General features: G+C 36.1%; 3 protein-coding genes and 1 pseudogene across 3 annotated transcripts; all 4 read right to left on the bottom strand.

Moving 5' to 3' along the window:
• Positions 1 to 2,453: 2,453 nt before the first annotated feature.
• On the bottom strand, positions 2,454 to 3,503 carry LOC113343188 (annotated as a pseudogene).
• Positions 3,504 to 9,063: 5,560 nt separating this feature from the next.
• LOC113343189 (glutathione transferase GST 23-like) lies at positions 9,064 to 10,222 on the bottom strand. Its single transcript, XM_026587466.1, has 2 exons — positions 9,781 to 10,222; positions 9,064 to 9,670 (listed from the first exon to the last, which is right to left on the bottom strand). Exons 1-2 carry the CDS (start codon positions 10,093 to 10,095, stop codon positions 9,437 to 9,439), a joined length of 549 nt encoding a protein of 182 aa, XP_026443251.1. The 5' UTR covers positions 10,096 to 10,222; the 3' UTR covers positions 9,064 to 9,436.
• A 1,730-nt stretch (positions 10,223 to 11,952) lies between these two features.
• On the bottom strand, positions 11,953 to 12,928 carry LOC113343374 (probable glutathione S-transferase). The gene is made up of 2 exons (XM_026587591.1): positions 12,520 to 12,928; positions 11,953 to 12,422 (listed from the first exon to the last, which is right to left on the bottom strand). The coding sequence occupies exons 1-2, from the start codon at positions 12,832 to 12,834 to the stop codon at positions 12,057 to 12,059; spliced, it is 681 nt and encodes a 226-aa protein (XP_026443376.1). The 5' UTR covers positions 12,835 to 12,928; the 3' UTR covers positions 11,953 to 12,056.
• Positions 12,929 to 17,465: 4,537 nt separating this feature from the next.
• LOC113343211 (glucan endo-1,3-beta-glucosidase 4-like) lies at positions 17,466 to 18,917 on the bottom strand. The gene is made up of 3 exons (XM_026587481.1): positions 18,719 to 18,917; positions 18,348 to 18,599; positions 17,466 to 17,791 (listed from the first exon to the last, which is right to left on the bottom strand). The coding sequence occupies exons 1-3, from the start codon at positions 18,792 to 18,794 to the stop codon at positions 17,757 to 17,759; spliced, it is 363 nt and encodes a 120-aa protein (XP_026443266.1). The 5' UTR covers positions 18,795 to 18,917; the 3' UTR covers positions 17,466 to 17,756.
• Positions 18,918 to 19,497: the final 580 nt, after the last annotated feature.

Genomic DNA, 19,497 nt, shown 5'->3' with positions numbered 1-19,497 from the left:
CCTTTCTACCACTGTTATTGGAATTTTTTTGTTATGTATCATAGGCTGAATTCGATAAAGTGCACGCCAAGGATATCTGTCAACCCTATCTCGGACTGCAGGCGGTAGACGAACATAAACATAATTTAATTCTTAAAATCCACCTCTCGTGATATAATACTTCTCAGATCGTTCACGATGCCCCGACACATGACCTGGAACTAATAATGGAGCAGCAACTATATTTGGGTGAGACCACTCTTCTTCTCGGTTTTGAGAAAAATCTACATCTGTGTGAGGCAACGGTATAGATTCATTTTTTCGATCTTTTTTCTTCTTTATATTATTCATCGCACTTCTCGCTATGTTCATATTGTATTCGAAATTTTTGATTTTAGAAGAGTTTTAGAAGAAGGAAATGGAAGTGTGGTGACTGAAAATGAAATAATTGGTTGGAATTTATAGGGTTGGAAATTTTGAACGTTAGAAATCTAGCCATTGGGAGACGATCGTTTGAGTCATTGTGCATAACGCCCGCGACAACACCGAAAGCTCCAGCGTCATGTCCTTAAGCGCTCGCGTCACCGCCTCGATCGCCCGCGTCATCCCCTAAAACGCCCGCGTCATCCCCTAAAACGCGCGTCTATTGTAATGACGCTCTACGGTTTTCCATAATGGAAAATCCAGTTTGGCCATCCATTTGGCTGAACAAATTTTGGTATTTGGCCATTGCCATAGGAATTGCTCTGATAGATTCTTGTGCCCTGCCTGGGTAGAATTAAATCAGCCTTGCCGTAAGGTCTGTCGTCCGTCATGTATATAGAGTGCATTAGATTAAAACACCTCAAAATCTATAGTTTAGGATTTTAAAGAGGTTTTAACAAGTATTAAGTGTTAATATAAGGCTTTATAGAAATGGGTTCTCATAATATTGTAATTGCCTATCTGGTTTTTGTGTTTGCTAAGGGTAATCTGATCAACTAATACCACGACCACCTCTCACTCAATTAAAATGATCTAAAGAACCAATTACACATCTCCATTCATCACTACCATATTGTACACCTACTTCTGGTATGGTGATCTAGGTCCCCTTTTGTATGTTTTTATGTAGCTTTTGTTACGATTATTATTATTGTATTTTGGTTTCAGTCGGCAAGTTAGAAAAAAAAAGAAACAATCAGGAGTATATGTTTTGTCTGAGTTGACCTCTCCACAATATATATATATAAGTTAGACGAAAAATAATAATCCCGTCTTGGATTTTACCAGTTTCTTCTTTTTGTTTTTACATTTCGACTGATGAATTTCCTTTTTTGATTAAGTGTCATCAAAGAAGTATAATATGCAACCAATTACGAAACAAAATTATTAATCAAATTTGTGTCCAAGATTTCACAGTTGGTAGTCTAGACAATGATTAAGAATTAGCTTTTTTCTTACAACGGGTCTAAAATTTTTACAATGTCTTCACATCGACACATTGGACTCAATTTTTCTTTTTGTTAACAGGTGCACTTTAATTTATGGCTCGGTCATGTTCACTGTCCGACTCCGACAACTCCGTCTGGGACTCCGATGATAGTTAATGTCTGACTGTGATAGCAAAGATTCGTCCACTTACACCAAACGATTGTTAGACATTGATGAGATGGTCCAAGATGAGTTACAATCTTCCCAGAGTTCTGTTGAAATAATTACTCCTATCCTTTTTACAGTGGCGATAATGGATAACAAGCGACCTCATGGTGGATCTACTTTTGGTAGACGCACAATTGTTCGCGATAGGAGTCGACGTCACAATCTTATTATTCATGATTACTTTAGGGGTGAAGTGAGGAATATGAATAGGTAGCTACTGCAGATTTTGTATCAAATATTTTACATTGGACTAAGTTAAAGCTTTTGTTTTATGGAGGGAAAACTTCCCTCCAGTTATCTAACCCAGAACTGTATTTGAGGGAAATTTTCTTCCAATTTATTTTCCGCTTTTTGAGATATTGTTTAACACGTAAGAAAATTCTAGGATAGTGATACCTTGGCATTGGAAATGAAGTTGGAGGTAGAAAATTCTAGGGTAGTGATACCTTGGCATTGGAGATGAAGTTGGAGGTAGAAAGTCCAATTTTGACCACATATGAATGACCCACAACAAAAAAGTATAAATAACACCTCCACCCTTAATATTGGAGATGCTCCAAGGTAGGAGGGGAAATGAATTTATGTTGATGCTCATTGCTCGACCAAGTAATTTGATTGGAGGTCTTTGAAATCCAAATGCCAAAGTCGTAGGTTGTACCGATGTCATTTTAATTAAATCAAATTATCCGTCTTGTGTCATCCTACACGCACCACACGAATTTTTTTTTATTTGACTGTTCCAAGCTCAGATGTTTTTAAAAAGAGAAGTTACATTACATGAACGTAGAAGATTGGTTTTCCTCCGTCCGAAGTGTGCAGTGTACAAGTTCGTATACTTGAATTGAAATCTCACACTTAGTTTATTTGTTTAGCAATAAAAAGAGAAGTTACATGAACGTAGAAGATACAACCTTCTTAACTAAATTCAACTTCAAGCTAATTAATTTACTGATACAACAACTCTAGCCATACTTCAACTAATGCATGTTCTGGTAATAAAAGTACAAGTACAAAATTTCAACCCATAAAAGGTTTGAAATGAGCGACCAAGACATCGTGATCTGGTAAGTTTTCTTTGACTACCGGCACTTTACTAAACCTTTCCATCCATGCCTGCAAATGTGTAAAAGTTTCAGTTATCTTCACTTCCTTGACCGTTTCAACTACTTTGAACCAATGAAGTACGGTTCCGATTGCCAAGTCTACGAATCCGATATCATCTCCCCAGAAAAACTTTTTGTCGCCAAGTCCATGTTCTTCAATGGTTTTCAGTATTTCCATGATTTCCTTGATTTTCATCTCTTTGGTTTCCTCAGAAGCTCGAATTAAACTCCAAAAGGTTGATTCCTAAGTACAAAAAAAAATCAATCAAATTAGTAAGCACGAAAAGAATAATCCAGTGAAAAAATGTAAAATAGAAAAAAAAAAAAAAAAGAAAAGAAAAACAGCTTAACTATTTACCTTTTCTTCCATGAATTTGTCCAAAAACGAGCTTTGGATCTTTCATAAGGATCCTTGGGAAGTATCGGATATTTCTCCGGCCATGTCTCATCGATGTATTCAAGTATGATCAACGATTCAACAATGGGTTTTCCACCATGAACAAGAACAGGGATCTTCTTATGAACTGGATTGTACTGCAAGAGCAAGTCACTCTTATTTGAAAGATTTTCTTCTACGTATTCATGATTTAGACCTTTCAGTTGTAGAGCACACTTAACTCTGCAAACAAAAGGGCTATACCATACACCAAACAACTTCAAATCTTCCATTCTCTCTGTGTGATTTTCTTTCTTATCTTTTGATATTTGAATTCAGTGAAGTTTGGTATTTATGTTATAGTTTTGTAATACTTGACTACATGTGCACAAGTAATAGTCGAACTTAACATTTTTCTAATTGCAGGTATACTTCAGTAGTACAATGTATCATCATCCTAACGTCACGGCGTTCGTCATACTCCGTACCGACTCATCTGAATTGACTTTTAGAACAAGCAACGAAGAGAGAGGGACTATGACAACGAGAATGAGTGAGATTTTACTTTGGCTCTAATACGGCCAATAGCCTGATATTATCATATAAAGAACATCCAAATCACAAACTTAATGGAAATACAGTTCTTCTACTTTTCATGAGAATGCTGCTGCTAAAACCACTTCCCGTCGAAGTTTGAAAAAGGTCACTAACTCATCATAGTTTGGGAGGCAATCTTTGTGATGAACATGAGCATAGAGATTCTAATGTAGTTGTGAGAATAATTTTCTGTATCTTCATTGATAGGCAAAAGTCTGATTTATACATGTTTACACAACTAGATAAGTCAATTAAAAGATACACCTAACAACTAGATAAGGAAAATAAAAGATACACCTAACAATATCTAGGATATATACAGAAAGAATATATATGCAGTTACAACCAAATAACAAACACAATAATGTCAAGATATATCATATCTTGACCATATCTTAACACTCCCTCTCAGAATCAAGGTGGTGGAGTACACATCTTGAGTCTGGAAATTAAGAATCGAAGACGAGCTGCAGAGTAAGTCTTGGTGAAAACATCAGCCACTTGAAATTCTGATTTAACATGTGGAAGAGTGATTGTACCTTTCTTGAAATGATGACGAGTAAAATGACAATCTATCTCTATATGTTTTGTACGCTCATGAAAGACATCATTGTGTGTAATTTGAATAGCAGCCTTGTTATCACAATACAATGGTGTAGGAGCAGAAATTAGAACTCCTATATCACGAAGTAGCCACCGTAACCAAATGAGTTCAGATGTGGTGTGAGCAAGTGCTCTATACTCTGCTTCAGCACTTGAACGAGAAACCACACTTTGTTTCTTACTTCTCCATGAAATCAACGAGTCTCCCAAGAACACACAATAGCCTGTAATAGATTTTCTATCTGTAATATCCCCAGCCCAATCGGAATCTGAGTAAGCTTGAAGAGTGAGATCAGACTTTGATGAGAAACACAGACCTTGATAAAGAGACCCCTTGATATATCTTAGAATTCTGAGAATAACTGCATAATGAGTAGATCTTGGAGCAGACATAAACTGACTGACTATGTGAACTGCATGACTTATGTCTGGTCTCGTAATGGTCAAGTAATTTAGACTCCCTACTAGTTGACGATATACTGTTGGATTAGACAATAGAGTATCATCTGTAGGACTGTATTTTACATTCAATACAAGAGGTGTGTCAGTTACCTTATTGTCAGATAGCCCTGCACACTGTAGAATCTCAGATGCATATTTGACTTGTGATATGAAATAACCAGTGGGTGACATGCCAACTTCAATGCCAAGAAAGTAACTTAAATATCCAAGATCTTTCATCTTAAAACAATCACTGAGATATGATTTGAGTTCAGTAATACCTTGTAGATCACTGCCAGTAATAACCATGTCGTCAACATACAAGAGAAGAATGACAATTCCTTTTTCTGACGATCTGACAAACATAGCTGAATCACAGAAGCTTTGTGTAAAGCCATACTGGAGAATTGCATTGCTAAACTTCTGAAACCAAGCACGAGGTGCTTGTTTGAGTCCATATAATGTCTGTCGAAGCTTACATACTTGATTAGGTTCATGAGGAAAACCAGGAGGAGGTTGCATGTAAACCTCTTCTTGTAACTCACCATGAAGAAACGCGTTTTTTCACGTCCATTTGATGAAGCCCCCATTGTCGTGCTGCAGCAACAACAAGTAATGTACGAACTGTAACCATTCTGGCACTGATGCAAATGTTTCTTCACAGTCAACACCATACTCTTGTGTATAACCTTTTGCAACAACTCGTGATTTACGTCGTTCAAACTCACCATCTGACTTGGTCTTAATTTTATAGACCCATCTGCTTCCAACAAATGATTTTCCAGGAGGAAGGTCCACCATTTCCCATGTGCCTGCCTCTGCACGTGCTTCCAATTCATCATCCATTGAATCTTGCCATTCTGGAATGGCTGCAGCTTCTCTGTATGTTTTTGGTTCATAAAATGACAAAATAGAAGACAAGGAACAGTGATAGTCTGCATACTTAGCTGGTGGTCTTCGATTGCGAGGTGGCAAAGAATTTTCTTCAGAATCAGGATCTCGTTCCTGAGTTGCACTGTTAGATTGAGTCGTAGAGTGGTCTTGGTCATCCGTATTTGGTGGATCAACAACTAGAGGAGATGGACTTTCAGGAGTAGATATAGGAAAAGTGCTAGGATTGGATTCACTAGGAAATGGATCAGAATAAGTGAAAGACTCAAAAGATGATGATTTGCTGCTTGGAAGTGACCAGAATGGAACTTTCTCCCAGAATGTGACATGACGAGAGACACGAAGCTTTCTATTAACTAGATCATAACAACGATACCCTTTTTGTTCAATACCATAACCAAGGAAGACACACAAGACATTCTTTTGACCAAGTTTATGACGTTCACGTTCTTGAAGGAGTACAAAACAAGTTGAACCAAAGACTCAAAGCTCAGAATAGTTTGGTTTCTTACCATAGAGACGCTCATAAGGTGACATTCCTCCTATGACATTTGTTGGGACTCTATTGATGGTGTAGACTGCAGTAAGGACTGATTCTCCCCATAAATTTGAAGGAACTGAGTTCTAGATGTCTCTATAATATGACGGTGTTTACGTTCTGCAACTCCATTTTGTTCTGGAGTTTCAGTACATGACAGTTGAAGAATGGTGCCTTGGGTTTTAAGAAATTCTTTGAATGGATTGGAAATATATTCCCCTCCTTGATCAGCACGAAAAACTTTGATCACTTTACCAAACTGAGTTTTTATCATGGTTGAGAAATCAACATATAACGTAAGAAAATCTGCTCTAGAGTTGAATAGATATACCCATGTATAACGCGAATAATCATCAATAAAACTGACATAATACAAAGCACCTCCCTTTGACATAATTGGAGATTTACCCCAGGCATCAGAATGTATAAGAGCAAAAGGTTCAGTTGAGACAGAAGTGCTAAGATTAAAAGAAAGAGCTGGTTGTTTTGCCAGTTTACAAGAGATGCAATTTGGTTCTTTATCTAACCGAGTATCTCCTAGTAAACCCTTATTGATCATATATGAAATACGAGAAAAGGAAGCATGATCTAACCTAGAATGCCAAGACATGAAGGGAGATATTGACACAGGTGCAGTGGGAGTAGAAGCTACGACATGAATTTTAGATTCCGCTGAGAGAGCAAGAGATTGAAGAAGATACAACCGACCAACTCTACGGCCTATCCCAACTAGCTTCCCGGTTTTGAGATCCTGTATAGCACAACCAAAAGGAAAACAATATGTGTTATAACCTTAATCACACAGTTGACCAACTGAAATAAGATTCATTGTAATATTTGGAACAAGAAGCACATCTGGTACATAGAAGTTATTTGAATTGTTGACCAAGCCTATATGACTTGCAGTTACTGTTGATCCATCAGCAATATGAATCTTAGGGGTGATGACAGGATGAAGACTTTCAAAAAACTTTGATTAAAAATCATATGGTTTGATGCTCCTGAGTCGAGAAACCATTCTGTTGAATAAATACCTGAGGAGATAGAGAAGGAAGATGCAGCTGTAGGGTTGTTACCAATTGAGAGTGCTTGTTTAATCATCTCTTGAATATCAGCAAGGTTTGGTGCTGAACCACCACTAGGTACAACTAATGCAGATGAGGTTGTCGATGTTGCATATGGATCTGTTGCAGATGAAACTGGAGCTGCCGTAAATCTGGTAGGTGTATTGAATTTGTTTCCTCCATTAGCATTGATCCTTCTCATGTTTCTTGAGGTTGGTGAGGTGCAGAATCTAGATGAGTGACCAAATTCCTTACAATACCCACACTGTATTGTGGGTGTGTCAGGTATTGTGGCAGCAGGTGATGTATTAGCCGATGGGAGATTGCAGTTCCTTGCCAAGTGTCCAAAGGTCTTGCAGTTATGACACTGTACTTGAGACATATCACGTTGCACTTGAGCATTTGAGTTTCTTGGAAAATTGTTAGGGCTGGATCGTGAGGGTACAACAAATACTCCTGATATCTCCGATGTGATTCTTTTCCTTGTTTCTTCTATAATAAGTTCAGACAAAGCAATTTCCACCGTGGGAAGAGGTGAACGATGAAGGACTGATGCCCTAACAGACTCAAACTCATCACGCAAAGCCATTAGAAACTGAACTAAACGTGTTTCCTCTCTATACTTCTGCCACAATTCCAAATCTACGGTCCATATTGGTTCCATGAGTGCTAATTGATTCCAGATTAAAGACATCTCAGAATGAAAAACAGAAGTAGACTGATCATGCGATTGTTTCATAGATCTAATATCTTGTTCGAGTTTATACCTCTGAGCAAAGTTGATTTGGGTGTACCTTTTCGAAAGAAAATCCCATGCATCTTTGGCTACCTCAAAACTTGTGAGTTGCATGCTTATGGAAGGAATGACTGTGTTTCCAATCCAAGTGAGAATCCTGTGATTGTTAATCTCCCATTCTTCTTTTGGATCCTTTTTCTGTGTTTCATTTTCTTTCTCTTTTTCAAAGAACTGCTTGTTGTAGGTTTCTTTTCTATAGCATCGACATACTTCCACATACTCTTTCCTTTAAGAAAACTCCTCATGAGGAATGACCAGTGATTGTAATTGGTTCCATCAAAACAGACAATGATAGGTTGAGAATCTTCTCTTGACATGATTACTATGTTTTCTCTGGGTTGTATTTTCTCTGGATTGTATTGCAGCGGAAACTGGTTCTCAGATCTTTCCTAGCTCTGATGCCATGATGAACATGAGCATAGAGATTTTAATGTAGTTGTGAGAATAATTTTCTGTATCTTCATTGATAGACAAAATCTGATTTATACATGTTTACACAACTAGATAAGGCAAATAAAAGATACACCTAGCAACTAGATAAGGCAAATAAAAGATACACCTAACAATATCTAGGATATATATAGAAAGAATATATATGCAGTTACAACCAAATAACAAACACAATAGTGTCACTTTGATCACTGAAAACTTCCATGAATCTCTGTTTCTATGAAGCTATACGAGGGAATGTCTGAGCATCGAGAATCTTTACTTTTATCACCTCTTCAATGACACCCGACCAATAAATTAAAATTCCAAATGCCAAATCCGTCAACCCGATTTTGTCACCATCACCACTAAACTAAACCAATCTTCTGAAAATCACTAATTTTCAACTAGTTGTTCCTCTGTACGAGTTCCTGTGATTGAAATCTCACATTTGTTTAGAACTAAGGTAGAAGTTACAGAACGCAAAAATCGATGCGAATCTATTGAGTTGAGCCATGGATCATACAACTATATTATGTCAAAAAAAAATACAAATTGTACTCGCTGAAGTATCACCCCGTACGACTTTTGTAGAGACCCCCTGATTAAATTTTGACCAAATTATTTTTTTTCATTTTTATTTTTCTCTTTAAGACAACAAGAAAAGAAAACACTCTAAAGCCATTTGAAACTAACCAACACCAACAGTACATTGTTTATACAAATATTATCATATAACTAAAATCTCACATCATTTTATTTGGAAACAAAAGAGAAGTTATAGAACATAAAAAGATCCGCACAACCTTCTTAAATAAGAAGCTGTTGAGTGATACTGCTGCATCATTTCAACAACTATGAGTCCTGCTGTTGGAAGCAGTATCATCCCATACGAGTTTTGTAGTGAGCAACCAATTCATGGTGACTTGGTAAACTTTCTTTGACAACAGGCACTTCACTGAACCTTTCGAACCATGCCTACAGACGATTACAGGTTTCAAATAACTTCACTTGTTTGATATCTTCGATTACTTTCATCCAATGAATTCCGGTTCCAATTGCCAAGTCCATGAATCCGATATCATCTCCCCCGAAGAATCTCTTGTCGCCTAGAGCGTGTTCTTCAAGGGTTTTTAGTACCTCAACGTTTTCGTTGACTATTTTCTCTTTCGTTTCCTCGGTAGCAAAAATCAAACTCCAAAAGGTTGATTCCTAGGAGTATAACAAAATGAAAAAAGAAAAATTATGCTACCAAAATCAAATTCTTAAAAACCAAAAAATTGGCGTACATAGTAAATCCTTAACGGCGTTAAATTATTTACCTTGGTTTCCATAAACTTAGTCCAAAAACGAGCTTTGGATCTTTCATAAGGATCCTTGGGGAGTATCGGGTGTCTGTCCGGCCACATCTCGTCGATGTACTCGAGTATGATCAGCGATTCAACAATGGGTTTTCCACCGTGAACTAGAACTGGGATCTTCTTATGGACTGGATTGTACTGCAAGAGTAACTCACTCTTGTTTGAGAGATCTTCCTTTATGAATTCATATTTTACTCCTTTGAGTTTCAGTGCACATTCAACTCTGCAGCTAAAAGGACTACTCCGCCCACCAAACAACTTCACTGCCTCTTCCATGTTAGAAAGATTGTTGATCGTAAAAGCGATACTCTAAACTTAAGGTAGGATGAGAAATGAATTTATGTTGGTGCTCATTGCTCAACCAAGTAATTTTAATTGGAGGTCTTTCAAATCCAAACTCCAAAGTCATAGGTTGTACCGATGTTATTTTATTTGAATCAAATTAGTTGTTGGGACTTGTTTGGACATGGTTTTTTTGGTCATAAATTATCCTTCTTGTGTCATCCCATACGCAAGAGATTTTTTAACCGTCTGATAAACTATCCCAAAACACTTCTTATAGAATGAATTTCAAATTCAAATGTTTATAAAATGGATTAAATTTCTTCAACTTTCACCTTCTTAGAAGTACAAGGATTAGAAAAATTCTTCAATGGAAAACATTTGAATGAAATTTTGGAAGAATTAGTATAATTTAGTAAAAAATTAATGCTTTGGAAAATTTGTTGTGTGACGGACCCAAATATTTATGACAGAGTCGCAGTCAATGTATTGCAAATGAATAGGCCAGCAGGAATCATATCTGCACATTTCATGGAAAGAATACGCCGTTCAACTTTACAATTCAGTGCAATACCAATCTATGCCTCTACTTGGTTTGTAAACTACTAAACAAAAAGTAAAAAATAAATAAAATGAACTCATGTATGGGTGTTGTTAGTGGCAACAACTTATATCAAAAATCTAAGAATCGAGAACCTACTTATTTAAATTTCAAGCTAACTCATCGATACAACAACCCTAGCCATACACCAAATAACTTCAAATCTTCCACTATTCATCAAGCTGTATTTTTTCTTTGACATCAAGAATTCTTGTGTGAATCTAAAAAAAAAAAAAAATTTTGAAGTTTGAGTTAATTAGTATTTTGGTCCTAGATTTTGGTACCCTTTAGTGTTTGGGTCCTAAATTTACCCGTTATAGTGTTTGGGTCGTAGACCCGTTAGTCAAAGGGTCAAACGGTCATGCCTCGTTATGACTCACGGTTGTACCAAAAAAAAGGCCGACTGGTTGGGTTTTCTGTCAAACACCTGATGAGCAGGACTGGGCATCTTCTACTGCTCTCTACTGCAACTATATTGATATGTATTGAATTATGTATGAAGAGTCTATTCAAATACCAATCTCTAAAGTGTATAGGAAGAAAACGAACAAGAGTAATTCTATACATGAATGAACCATGGCTGGTGTGACTCATAGTCTACATTGAAACCGATATTTATACAGACAATTAGAGAGAGAGGGAGATTTGGTCCGACACCCAGAATTAAAGCAATAGTAATTTTAATCCGGCTTATACTAATCAATCTATTTCCTCCCAACCGCACAGGACTTTGATTACCTCCTTGTCCATGAATATGTACCAGCCATTGAACCTCCTTGTTTCGTTTCTAGAACTGTGTAATGGAAACAAGCAGTACTTGTTATGATCCGAAAAAATAATGAGTTGGTGCCGAATGAACAAAGTTAAGGTTAGTAGCCGGCGATCTACAAGTTCTAATCAAAGGAGGACAAGTTTCTCTTCTCAGGAAAAATGGAGGAAAAATCAAAAACCAGATTAAAGAAAACAAAAGATAGTTAAAGTATCTAACCTTAACGAACAGTTTGGCCAAAACTGTTAATTGACTTAGTTGACTACCGAATCAACGACCCAAATATTATAACAGACAAATTTAAGACCCAAACATTAAAGGTACGAGAATTTAGGATCCAAACACTAATTAATTGTTTGTGCACAAAACAAGTCAAACTTTCAGATTTTCTTGATTGTAGGTATTCAAAGGGGGTTAGTAACATGTGTCATCCTTTGACGTCACTGTGAATTGATTTTTAACACAAGTTACGAAGAAAGACTATGGAAATGAGGTTTCATATTATATTATTTATCGCACTTTTTATTTATCTCATCAAGAACACTCCCAAATACAGACTTAATGGAAATACGATTCATCTGGATTTTATGAGGATGTTTCCGCAGCTGCTAAAACCATTTCCCGTCGAAGTTTGAAAAAGCTCACTAACTCATCGTAGTTTGGGAGGCAATCCTTGATCTCTGGAACTTCCATAAATCTCTGTTTCCATGAAGTTATACGAGGGAACGTCTGAGCATCGAGGATCTTTACTTGTATCGCTTCTTCAATGACTCCCGACCAGTAAACTAAAATTCCAAATGCCAAATCCGTCGATCCAATATTGTCACCATTAAAGAACGCCTTCCCAGTCATAGCATGTTCTTCGATGGTCTTCAACATTTCCAAACTGTCCGCTAGTGCCTTGGCTTGTTGTTCCCCTTTTGTGCGAAAAGCTTGCCAAATACTTAAGCACTGCATATATTGTTTCGCAAAATTAATCGACACAGCTTTAATATGTTCGGCTCATGGATTTAATCCAAAAACAAAATATTTCCAAAGAAAAATTTACCTTATCTTCGATAAATTTGATCCAAAACCGAGCAACTGATCTCTCGTGAAGATCTGCCGGCAGCAGTGGGTTAACCTCCGGCCATGTCTCCTCGATGTACTCGAGGATGATCATCGACTCTACTACAGCCTTCCCACCATGAACAAGAACAGGGATCTTCTTATGAACTGGGTTGTATTGCAAGAGTAAGTCACTCTTGTTTGAGAGATCTTCTGTTACGTATTCATACTTTACTCCTTTGAGTTTCAGTGCGCATTCAACTCTGCAGCAAAAAGGACTATTTCGCACACCAATCAGCTTCACTACCTCATCCATGTTGAAAATTTGATAATCAAAAATGATGATGGAGGTATTTGTGAATCTGTGATACTCTAGTCTTAACTTAGGATCTAGTAATGGGTTTATATTGATCGATGCAGTAATAATCAATTGCAACTGGGCACCATTAATTATTCAATTAAAGGTCTTTGAATTCTAACGTAGTTGGTGACTTGGTGGTGCTAATTTTGTTTTATTTAAATCAAATTAGTTGGTGGGACTTGTTTGGATAAGCATACAGTATGTTATTTTAATCGTAAACTCATCAATCTTGTCTTGCATCGTCATATACGCACCGATAGCTTTTTGTGTCATCCTCTATCTTGTCATGTGTTACATTTGAATCGTTAAGCTATCTTTGACCATGGTGGTTGCCCTTTGTTCAAGTTCAGAAGTTCTGGACAATAGTTTTATACGAATCGCTTATAAAAACGACACAAAAACAACCTTCTGATATGAGGAGAAGGGGCCTGCCCTTTTAGGGATTATCAGGGTCATTTTTGGGCCTGCCATGTGAATGTTTGTTAGAGAATTGTTTGTGTGTTCTTCATTTAGACTGTTCGTTTAGAATTTTAAATATATGCCGAGCAACAAAAAGGAATTCAAACTATCTACTCACCACCAAATTTAGAAACAGTTTCATGTGTTGCTGATTGGGCTTGCAACAGATTTTGGCGTTGTTAACACCATGTCGCAGTTTTTCGCTACAGCTCTAGCTCTGTTGCTTCAGTCAGCAACGACAATCCAACAGAAAATAACTGTTGCGACACAAAATTTTAGCAACAAAAGTTAGCTGTTGCTGTCCTGTTGCTAATTTTAGAATTATTCAAGGATATTTTTATTAGGACAGGATATAGTTGTTCTAGTTCAGATTTAGAAACACATTTTTTTCGTTGCTAAACTTTTGCAACAAGAAAGAAAAAAGGTCAAAAGTCTTCGGTAGCCTAGTCAAAATCGATCTCCCCCCAATTATCCTGCAATACCCCAGTTCCCTACAATTTTCCTGACTCTTCCTGTTCTGATAATTCAATCAAATAACCCTCACATTCAACATAAAATTATAATTGAACTATGAAACACAAAACAAAAACCATGACGCAACAAGAATTGTCATTTGGAAATATCTATTAACTTAACATTATCCCAAGGAATCTTACATAATGTTTTAAAGGGAAAATGAACTCTTGATTAAGGAAAAAACAACAACTGAAATACAAATACATGAAGTACCTTCCCTACTATTTACTTAAGGTGAAATACATGAACTCTTTCATTGCACAAAAGAGGGTAAGTATGAATACTTGTGCTCCAATTAACTTTAAGTTCTTCTATCCCAAGGACCCTTAGTACTACAAGAGTAAAGTTTGAGGATAAAGCTATGAGACCATGAATTTGAGTCATGAAATGAATGATGCATTTGGAAATAATCTCAAATTAATTAAGATTTGAAGGTCTAATACAACTGAGATGGAGTGAATGTATTGACACTAGAGTTTCAGTAATCGCATCTCATGCTCATGGAATGGAAGGAAGAAAGACGTATGCCCCGTGTTTTGCGTACGCAGGTGAGAGCTTCATTCAATTGGCTAAAGGTAAATAGTTGGATTTTTGCGCAAGTATAAGAAGAAGTATCAAGGAAATCCCGTGAATCTCATTTAATTGAGTATATAACAAAATCTAATAGCATACTATAATAAGAACTGAAAAAAGGGAGATTTTCTATAATTATAACAGGTTATAATATTATCACCTTAGCAAGCATCTTTAAATTTAGGACACCTATAAGTAATTACTATCCCATGCAACCTAATCTGAATGAAAATTCAAGCAGGTGAGCACAGTACCAGATCCTTTTATGATGGAACAACATCAATTGCCGCACGTGGAGCTGCTAAAAACCTCAGCAGCTCTGCTACTAAGTAATCCTGCGGGTGAAAGCATCATAGTAGTCACAATTAGATAGTGGTGGAGCCAGACTTTCCAACTTGGGGGCAAATATATAAAGCGGAATATAGCACTAATGGCGGTCGGAGGCCGCCCGAAATATTTCAAGGGTCTTTTGCGGCAAAAAAAACAGAACTTTCCTTAAGACTCCACAAAATATCAATACTTCATAGAACCTTCTAGTATTTAAACTTAGTGCTAGAATTTGTTATAAAAAAAATTTGAAATGTATGTTAAAAATTATACAAATGAAGCATATTATAGTAATTTTGTAGAATTCATGGGGGGCATTTATGGAAAACCTTAAATTTGTAAGCCTAAAATAGTCATTTTGTAAATTCTAGGGAAGACAGTTTCCTCACTCAGCTCCGCCACTGCAATTAGAGCTTGCATCAAAGTTCAAAACATATGCAATGAGTAATATAGTTTTCTTTTCCTGATAGAATGCTAAGATTATTTACTTTCTTCAGAACTATTGCAATGTCAGTCCCATGGGTTGATGATCAGAAAGTTTTAACACTATAAACATGACAAAAAACCGATACGTGCAGTGGTAAAAGAACAAACATTTTTAGTGCGGCTCTTCTTATCAAAACTCAAAAGATAAATATGGATAACAAATGAAATCTATAGCGAACAAAAACACTTGTGTACTAAACTCAGTTACCTTCATATGCCTTCCAAAAAGCATGAAACAAAGATCTCTGAATGTCTCGTCAGCCTTCAGTTCTTACAGCTGGTTGGCCACTACAAAATTTACCAAGAAACACGAAACAAAGAAATTTCAATGTCCCAAAATTATCATTTATCTACTTATCCGTGAAAGTATACATAAAGAAAGTACACTAGTGCACGAAGTGGGTAGCATCAGCCTTGCATTGGTTGATTACGTAGCATCACACAAACAGAAGCAACAACTCCATATGAGACTGCGTCTCTTAGGTTATGGACCTGCACAAAATCAAATTCTTACACAAATAGCGTGCTTTGAAAGGTACTCCTTTGAAGTAGTGTGGTGCTATTGCTATATCCATCCATGCTATGAATGTTATTGTTGTAGCCATTCTCGCTCTCCTGCAAATAGCGTTGCAGTCCCGCTCCGCTACTGTAGAGAGTCTACAGATCATAAGTTGAGAGCTTGACTGATTGAATTCTTTCATCTCCCAGTCTTCTCGTCTTAACCTCAAGAATCACACCCCTATTGTTGAAGTAATCGCAAAGTTATCTTCGTCTCAGACTTTATGATTCCCTAAGAGTGATATCTGAAAATTGATCTTTTGAAGATTGTTCTTGAGAGATGGTTAAGAATCTAGGATGCTCTTCGGGAGTCGTATGTTCCGGATTTGAGAGGTTTGCTAGCTTTGTGTATTGCAAACAAATTTCCTCACCTTGATATTAGATCCAAACGGAAATCAAATAGGCTTATCTGTTAGAGGCAAATTGATATCAAAAGTCTTCATCACTTATATGAGTAATTGGAGCACTTATATGTTCAACTTGTTTACTTTGCTGGGTTGGTACTTCACCTAAACCATCACGATCATAAATATCTTGATTTGATGTTGTTGCATCAACAAATTCAATGATAATGATTATCAAACTAATCTATTAACTTAACTAATTATATTTAACCAATAAACATGATAAGTAAGGGGTAGATTAGGAATTATATAAATTATCCAGATAGGGGGTGACCTTGATTTACTATTTAAATCTCGTTTTTGTCTTTTTCCTATAACCCCAATTACGCGTTCTTATTTAGACCCGTTATAACTGTTTTCATACACCTTCTCTGAAATTTAATGTTTTTTCTTCCAAATAACATTTTAACGTGAGTTTTTTAGACCATCTTTTCATTTTTCATGCCTGTTATAGTCTTTTTTTTTAAATATATAAAATATTTTCCCACATAATTTTTTATTTTTAAGATTAAAGATTAAAAATTACAGTTAAAATCTTAAAAGTAAAAGATATATAACAAAATATAAAAAATGTTTTAACAACGTTTTAGACTTGTTATAATTGTTCGCTTATAACCTTTTGATTGGAACTTCAATCATAATTCTTTTTATTATCTAATTAACCGTCCTAACACCCGCTATCTAAAAATAACATCTTTTTGGCCCGAAACTTTTTTTTTTTTGAAAAGAGATGCTCCTGGAAGGAAGGAGTATTTTGCCCATAAACTTGTAGATTGGCTCGTTGATGTTTTTGAATCATGAGTAGCAAGCCACAAACCAGCCATCAAAGATCGAAGAACTCGCTTCACAACGGCGAAGAAAAATCGCCCCAAAACGGCGAAGAAACGTGTCAAAAGACACAAAAAATGATGTAAAAACATCTTATATAATCAATAAACTATTACCGAAACGTGTTGATATATCCGTTAAAACGTGTTATAAAGGTCACGCCTAGTAGCCGTGACCTGAGTCGTGACCCATTTTCCAAACCTTGATAAAAAGAGAATATAGAAAAAAAATTATTTGATTAAATGTCGTTATGGATAATATGAAGAACAAAAGAACAGATTGAAGGCAATAGATTCTGTCACATCAGATTAGGAAAATATCTCCACTGCAGATGGATATAACCAAATTGAATAAAAGAGATTGATGTTCCGGACGTTGAATTATTCCTATGAAATATGATGCATATGATAACAAATGATGATAAAATCCAAAATCAACATAAACTCAATATTTATTATTTCTGGTAAATTTGAGATTATCGAAATACTCAAAGTACATTCAAAATAAATGTCTCCGCTACAAACGACGACTCAAACATATTCTTTACGTAGAAATTATAATTAAGAAAACGAAACTTCCTAAAATGATTAAAACTTGCTTTTGAATCCCTAGATGAAGGAACTTGGCTAAATTTTGAAGACCAAATTGTCTTGATTGTTGTTCTTTTCTATCAAAATAGATTTCTTTTGAGTTAGATTCACGACAATCGGGTCTTTAGTATCCAAATTACGCCATCGCATCATACTTGCATGAACCATAACCTTCAATCCAAGATTAAGACAAAAAAGGAAGAAGAGGTTAGCATTTGAGATGATAATTGTAAACGTTATAACCATGTAATAAATAGTATATTCTGCATCATTTTATTTAGGGTGCATTTAAATATATGTAAGTGATGTTTTTTTTATATGGATTTTGGTATGCCCCAAGCGAACTAATATCCCTATTAGCAATCTCCTTCTTTTTTCATCCAAAGGGAAGGTTTTACTACTAAAGTCAAACCTAAAGGACATGGATTCTTAAGATTCTAAAAATCTCTCAAGTTTCTAAGCAAATGCACTTGCTTTTTTATGGTGAATGTTGACTAGTTGAGTGACCATGTGTGTATATAGATTTGCATGGGGAGACACTATCTAGTAGATCTGAAAACTGCTAACTTCATCCTTGTAGTCTCTTGACATACCAATCAAACGTCTGCCAGATAAGATGGCTATAAATACGTGGATTTCGTTGTTTCCAATTATTATTCTTAACTAGTGGGACTTACCATAAAATTTTGAAATCAAGAATTTTTGCAGAAGGAATTAAAGATCTTACTTGGGTCAATGTTGGCAATTTTAGCAATTCCTCCAAAATTGCAAAGGGCACCTTGACTCTTGAACTTTTGATAGTAACTGTTGAAAGCATAGGAAGCGTGGTCTTCTAGTGTGTTTGGGAGATAGCAAGGCTGGCCTTGTTGTACATTAAGACAGACATCGGCCCTTTGCCCACACGCCCAGTTTAGTGCGGCTTCGAGTTTGTCTTTAGGGGCCTGACGATCAGCAACACACCATTCACCAGCTGCCTCAACTATTATCAAGCAAAATCCAAAACATAGAAATATAGAGATGATTAGGACTTTGATTAGTGTCTAAAAACATGAAAAACAAATTAGTAAAAGAACATTCGATCCTGATCATGCATATTACCTGGATTTTGTGAGATTACTGCAACAAGGATAGCAGATACCAGAAATGCGAGCACAAAAATGGGTGAAGTCTTCATCCTCCTGAGTTACTTGTAGAAGCTAGTGTTTATCTCTAACTATTCTGCCTCTTCACCACCACAAACTGCAAAACCTCTCTGTATATGAAAACAAACTAAGAAAAGATTTTATGTGTATTCTGTATATCAGTTATACCACCTTTTTATAGGCCTCAGTAGAAACAAGAATATACTGGTTCCGAATATCCTACATTAATGTGTGATATAAGTCAACTTTCAGGGTTATTATCTGATATAAATGAGAAAGATATTACAGAGAATCAATTAAACACATGCCAGAAGAAACCAGGAAAGATCTTTGGTATTTTCTGTATAGGAGTTATACCACCTTTTTTTATGAGCCTTCGATAACTAGAATCAAGAATATATTGGCTCTGGATACCCTGTATTAACGGGTGTCAATTTTCTGCGTTTAATTGTAGTAGGTATTTTGTACAGTGTTTCACACTGCTAATTGCCGTAAAGATTAATATGAGTGATTTCTTGATACATGCAGAAATCAATTTCGTGATTAATATGAGTGATTCTACGTTTGACCGTGATAATTGCCGTAAAGATTCTCATGGAGGAAATCAATATTAGATAGGGGAGCGATTCTAGCATTACGATTAGGAATTGCATGATTCATAAAAGTAGATCCTAACCTTTCTGATACGGGATTTGTTATAGGATCTTCCTATATGGTACACTATCATTTTCGGTA

This window comes from Papaver somniferum, unplaced genomic scaffold, assembly GCF_003573695.1.
Source record: "Papaver somniferum cultivar HN1 unplaced genomic scaffold, ASM357369v1 unplaced-scaffold_57, whole genome shotgun sequence".
Classification (NCBI taxonomy): domain Eukaryota; kingdom Viridiplantae; phylum Streptophyta; class Magnoliopsida; order Ranunculales; family Papaveraceae; genus Papaver; species Papaver somniferum.
The sequence above is the reverse complement of the archived record's forward strand: the minus strand, read 5'-3'. Positions and strand labels throughout refer to the sequence as shown.

Bases quoted from the DNA above. Each gene is read 5' to 3' on its own strand.
- LOC113343189 (XM_026587466.1), bottom strand. From the start codon at position 10,095: ATGGAAGAGGCAGTGAAGTTGTTTGGTGGGCGGAGTAGTCCTTTTAGC. The intron at 9,671-9,780 runs GTAAATAATTTA...TTATACTCCTAG, and splicing joins CTAAGTTTATGGAAACCAAG to GAATCAACCTTTTGGAGTTT.
- LOC113343374 (XM_026587591.1), bottom strand. From the start codon at position 12,834: ATGGATGAGGTAGTGAAGCTGATTGGTGTGCGAAATAGTCCTTTTTGC. The intron at 12,423-12,519 runs GTAAATTTTTCT...CAATATATGCAG, and splicing joins TCAAATTTATCGAAGATAAG to TGCTTAAGTATTTGGCAAGC.
- LOC113343211 (XM_026587481.1), bottom strand. From the start codon at position 18,794: ATGAAGACTTCACCCATTTTTGTGCTCGCATTTCTGGTATCTGCTATC. The intron at 18,600-18,718 runs GTAATATGCATG...GCTTGATAATAG, and splicing joins AGTAATCTCACAAAATCCAG to TTGAGGCAGCTGGTGAATGG. The intron at 17,792-18,347 runs GTAAGATCTTTA...CTTGGATTGAAG, and splicing joins AATTGCCAACATTGACCCAA to GTTATGGTTCATGCAAGTAT.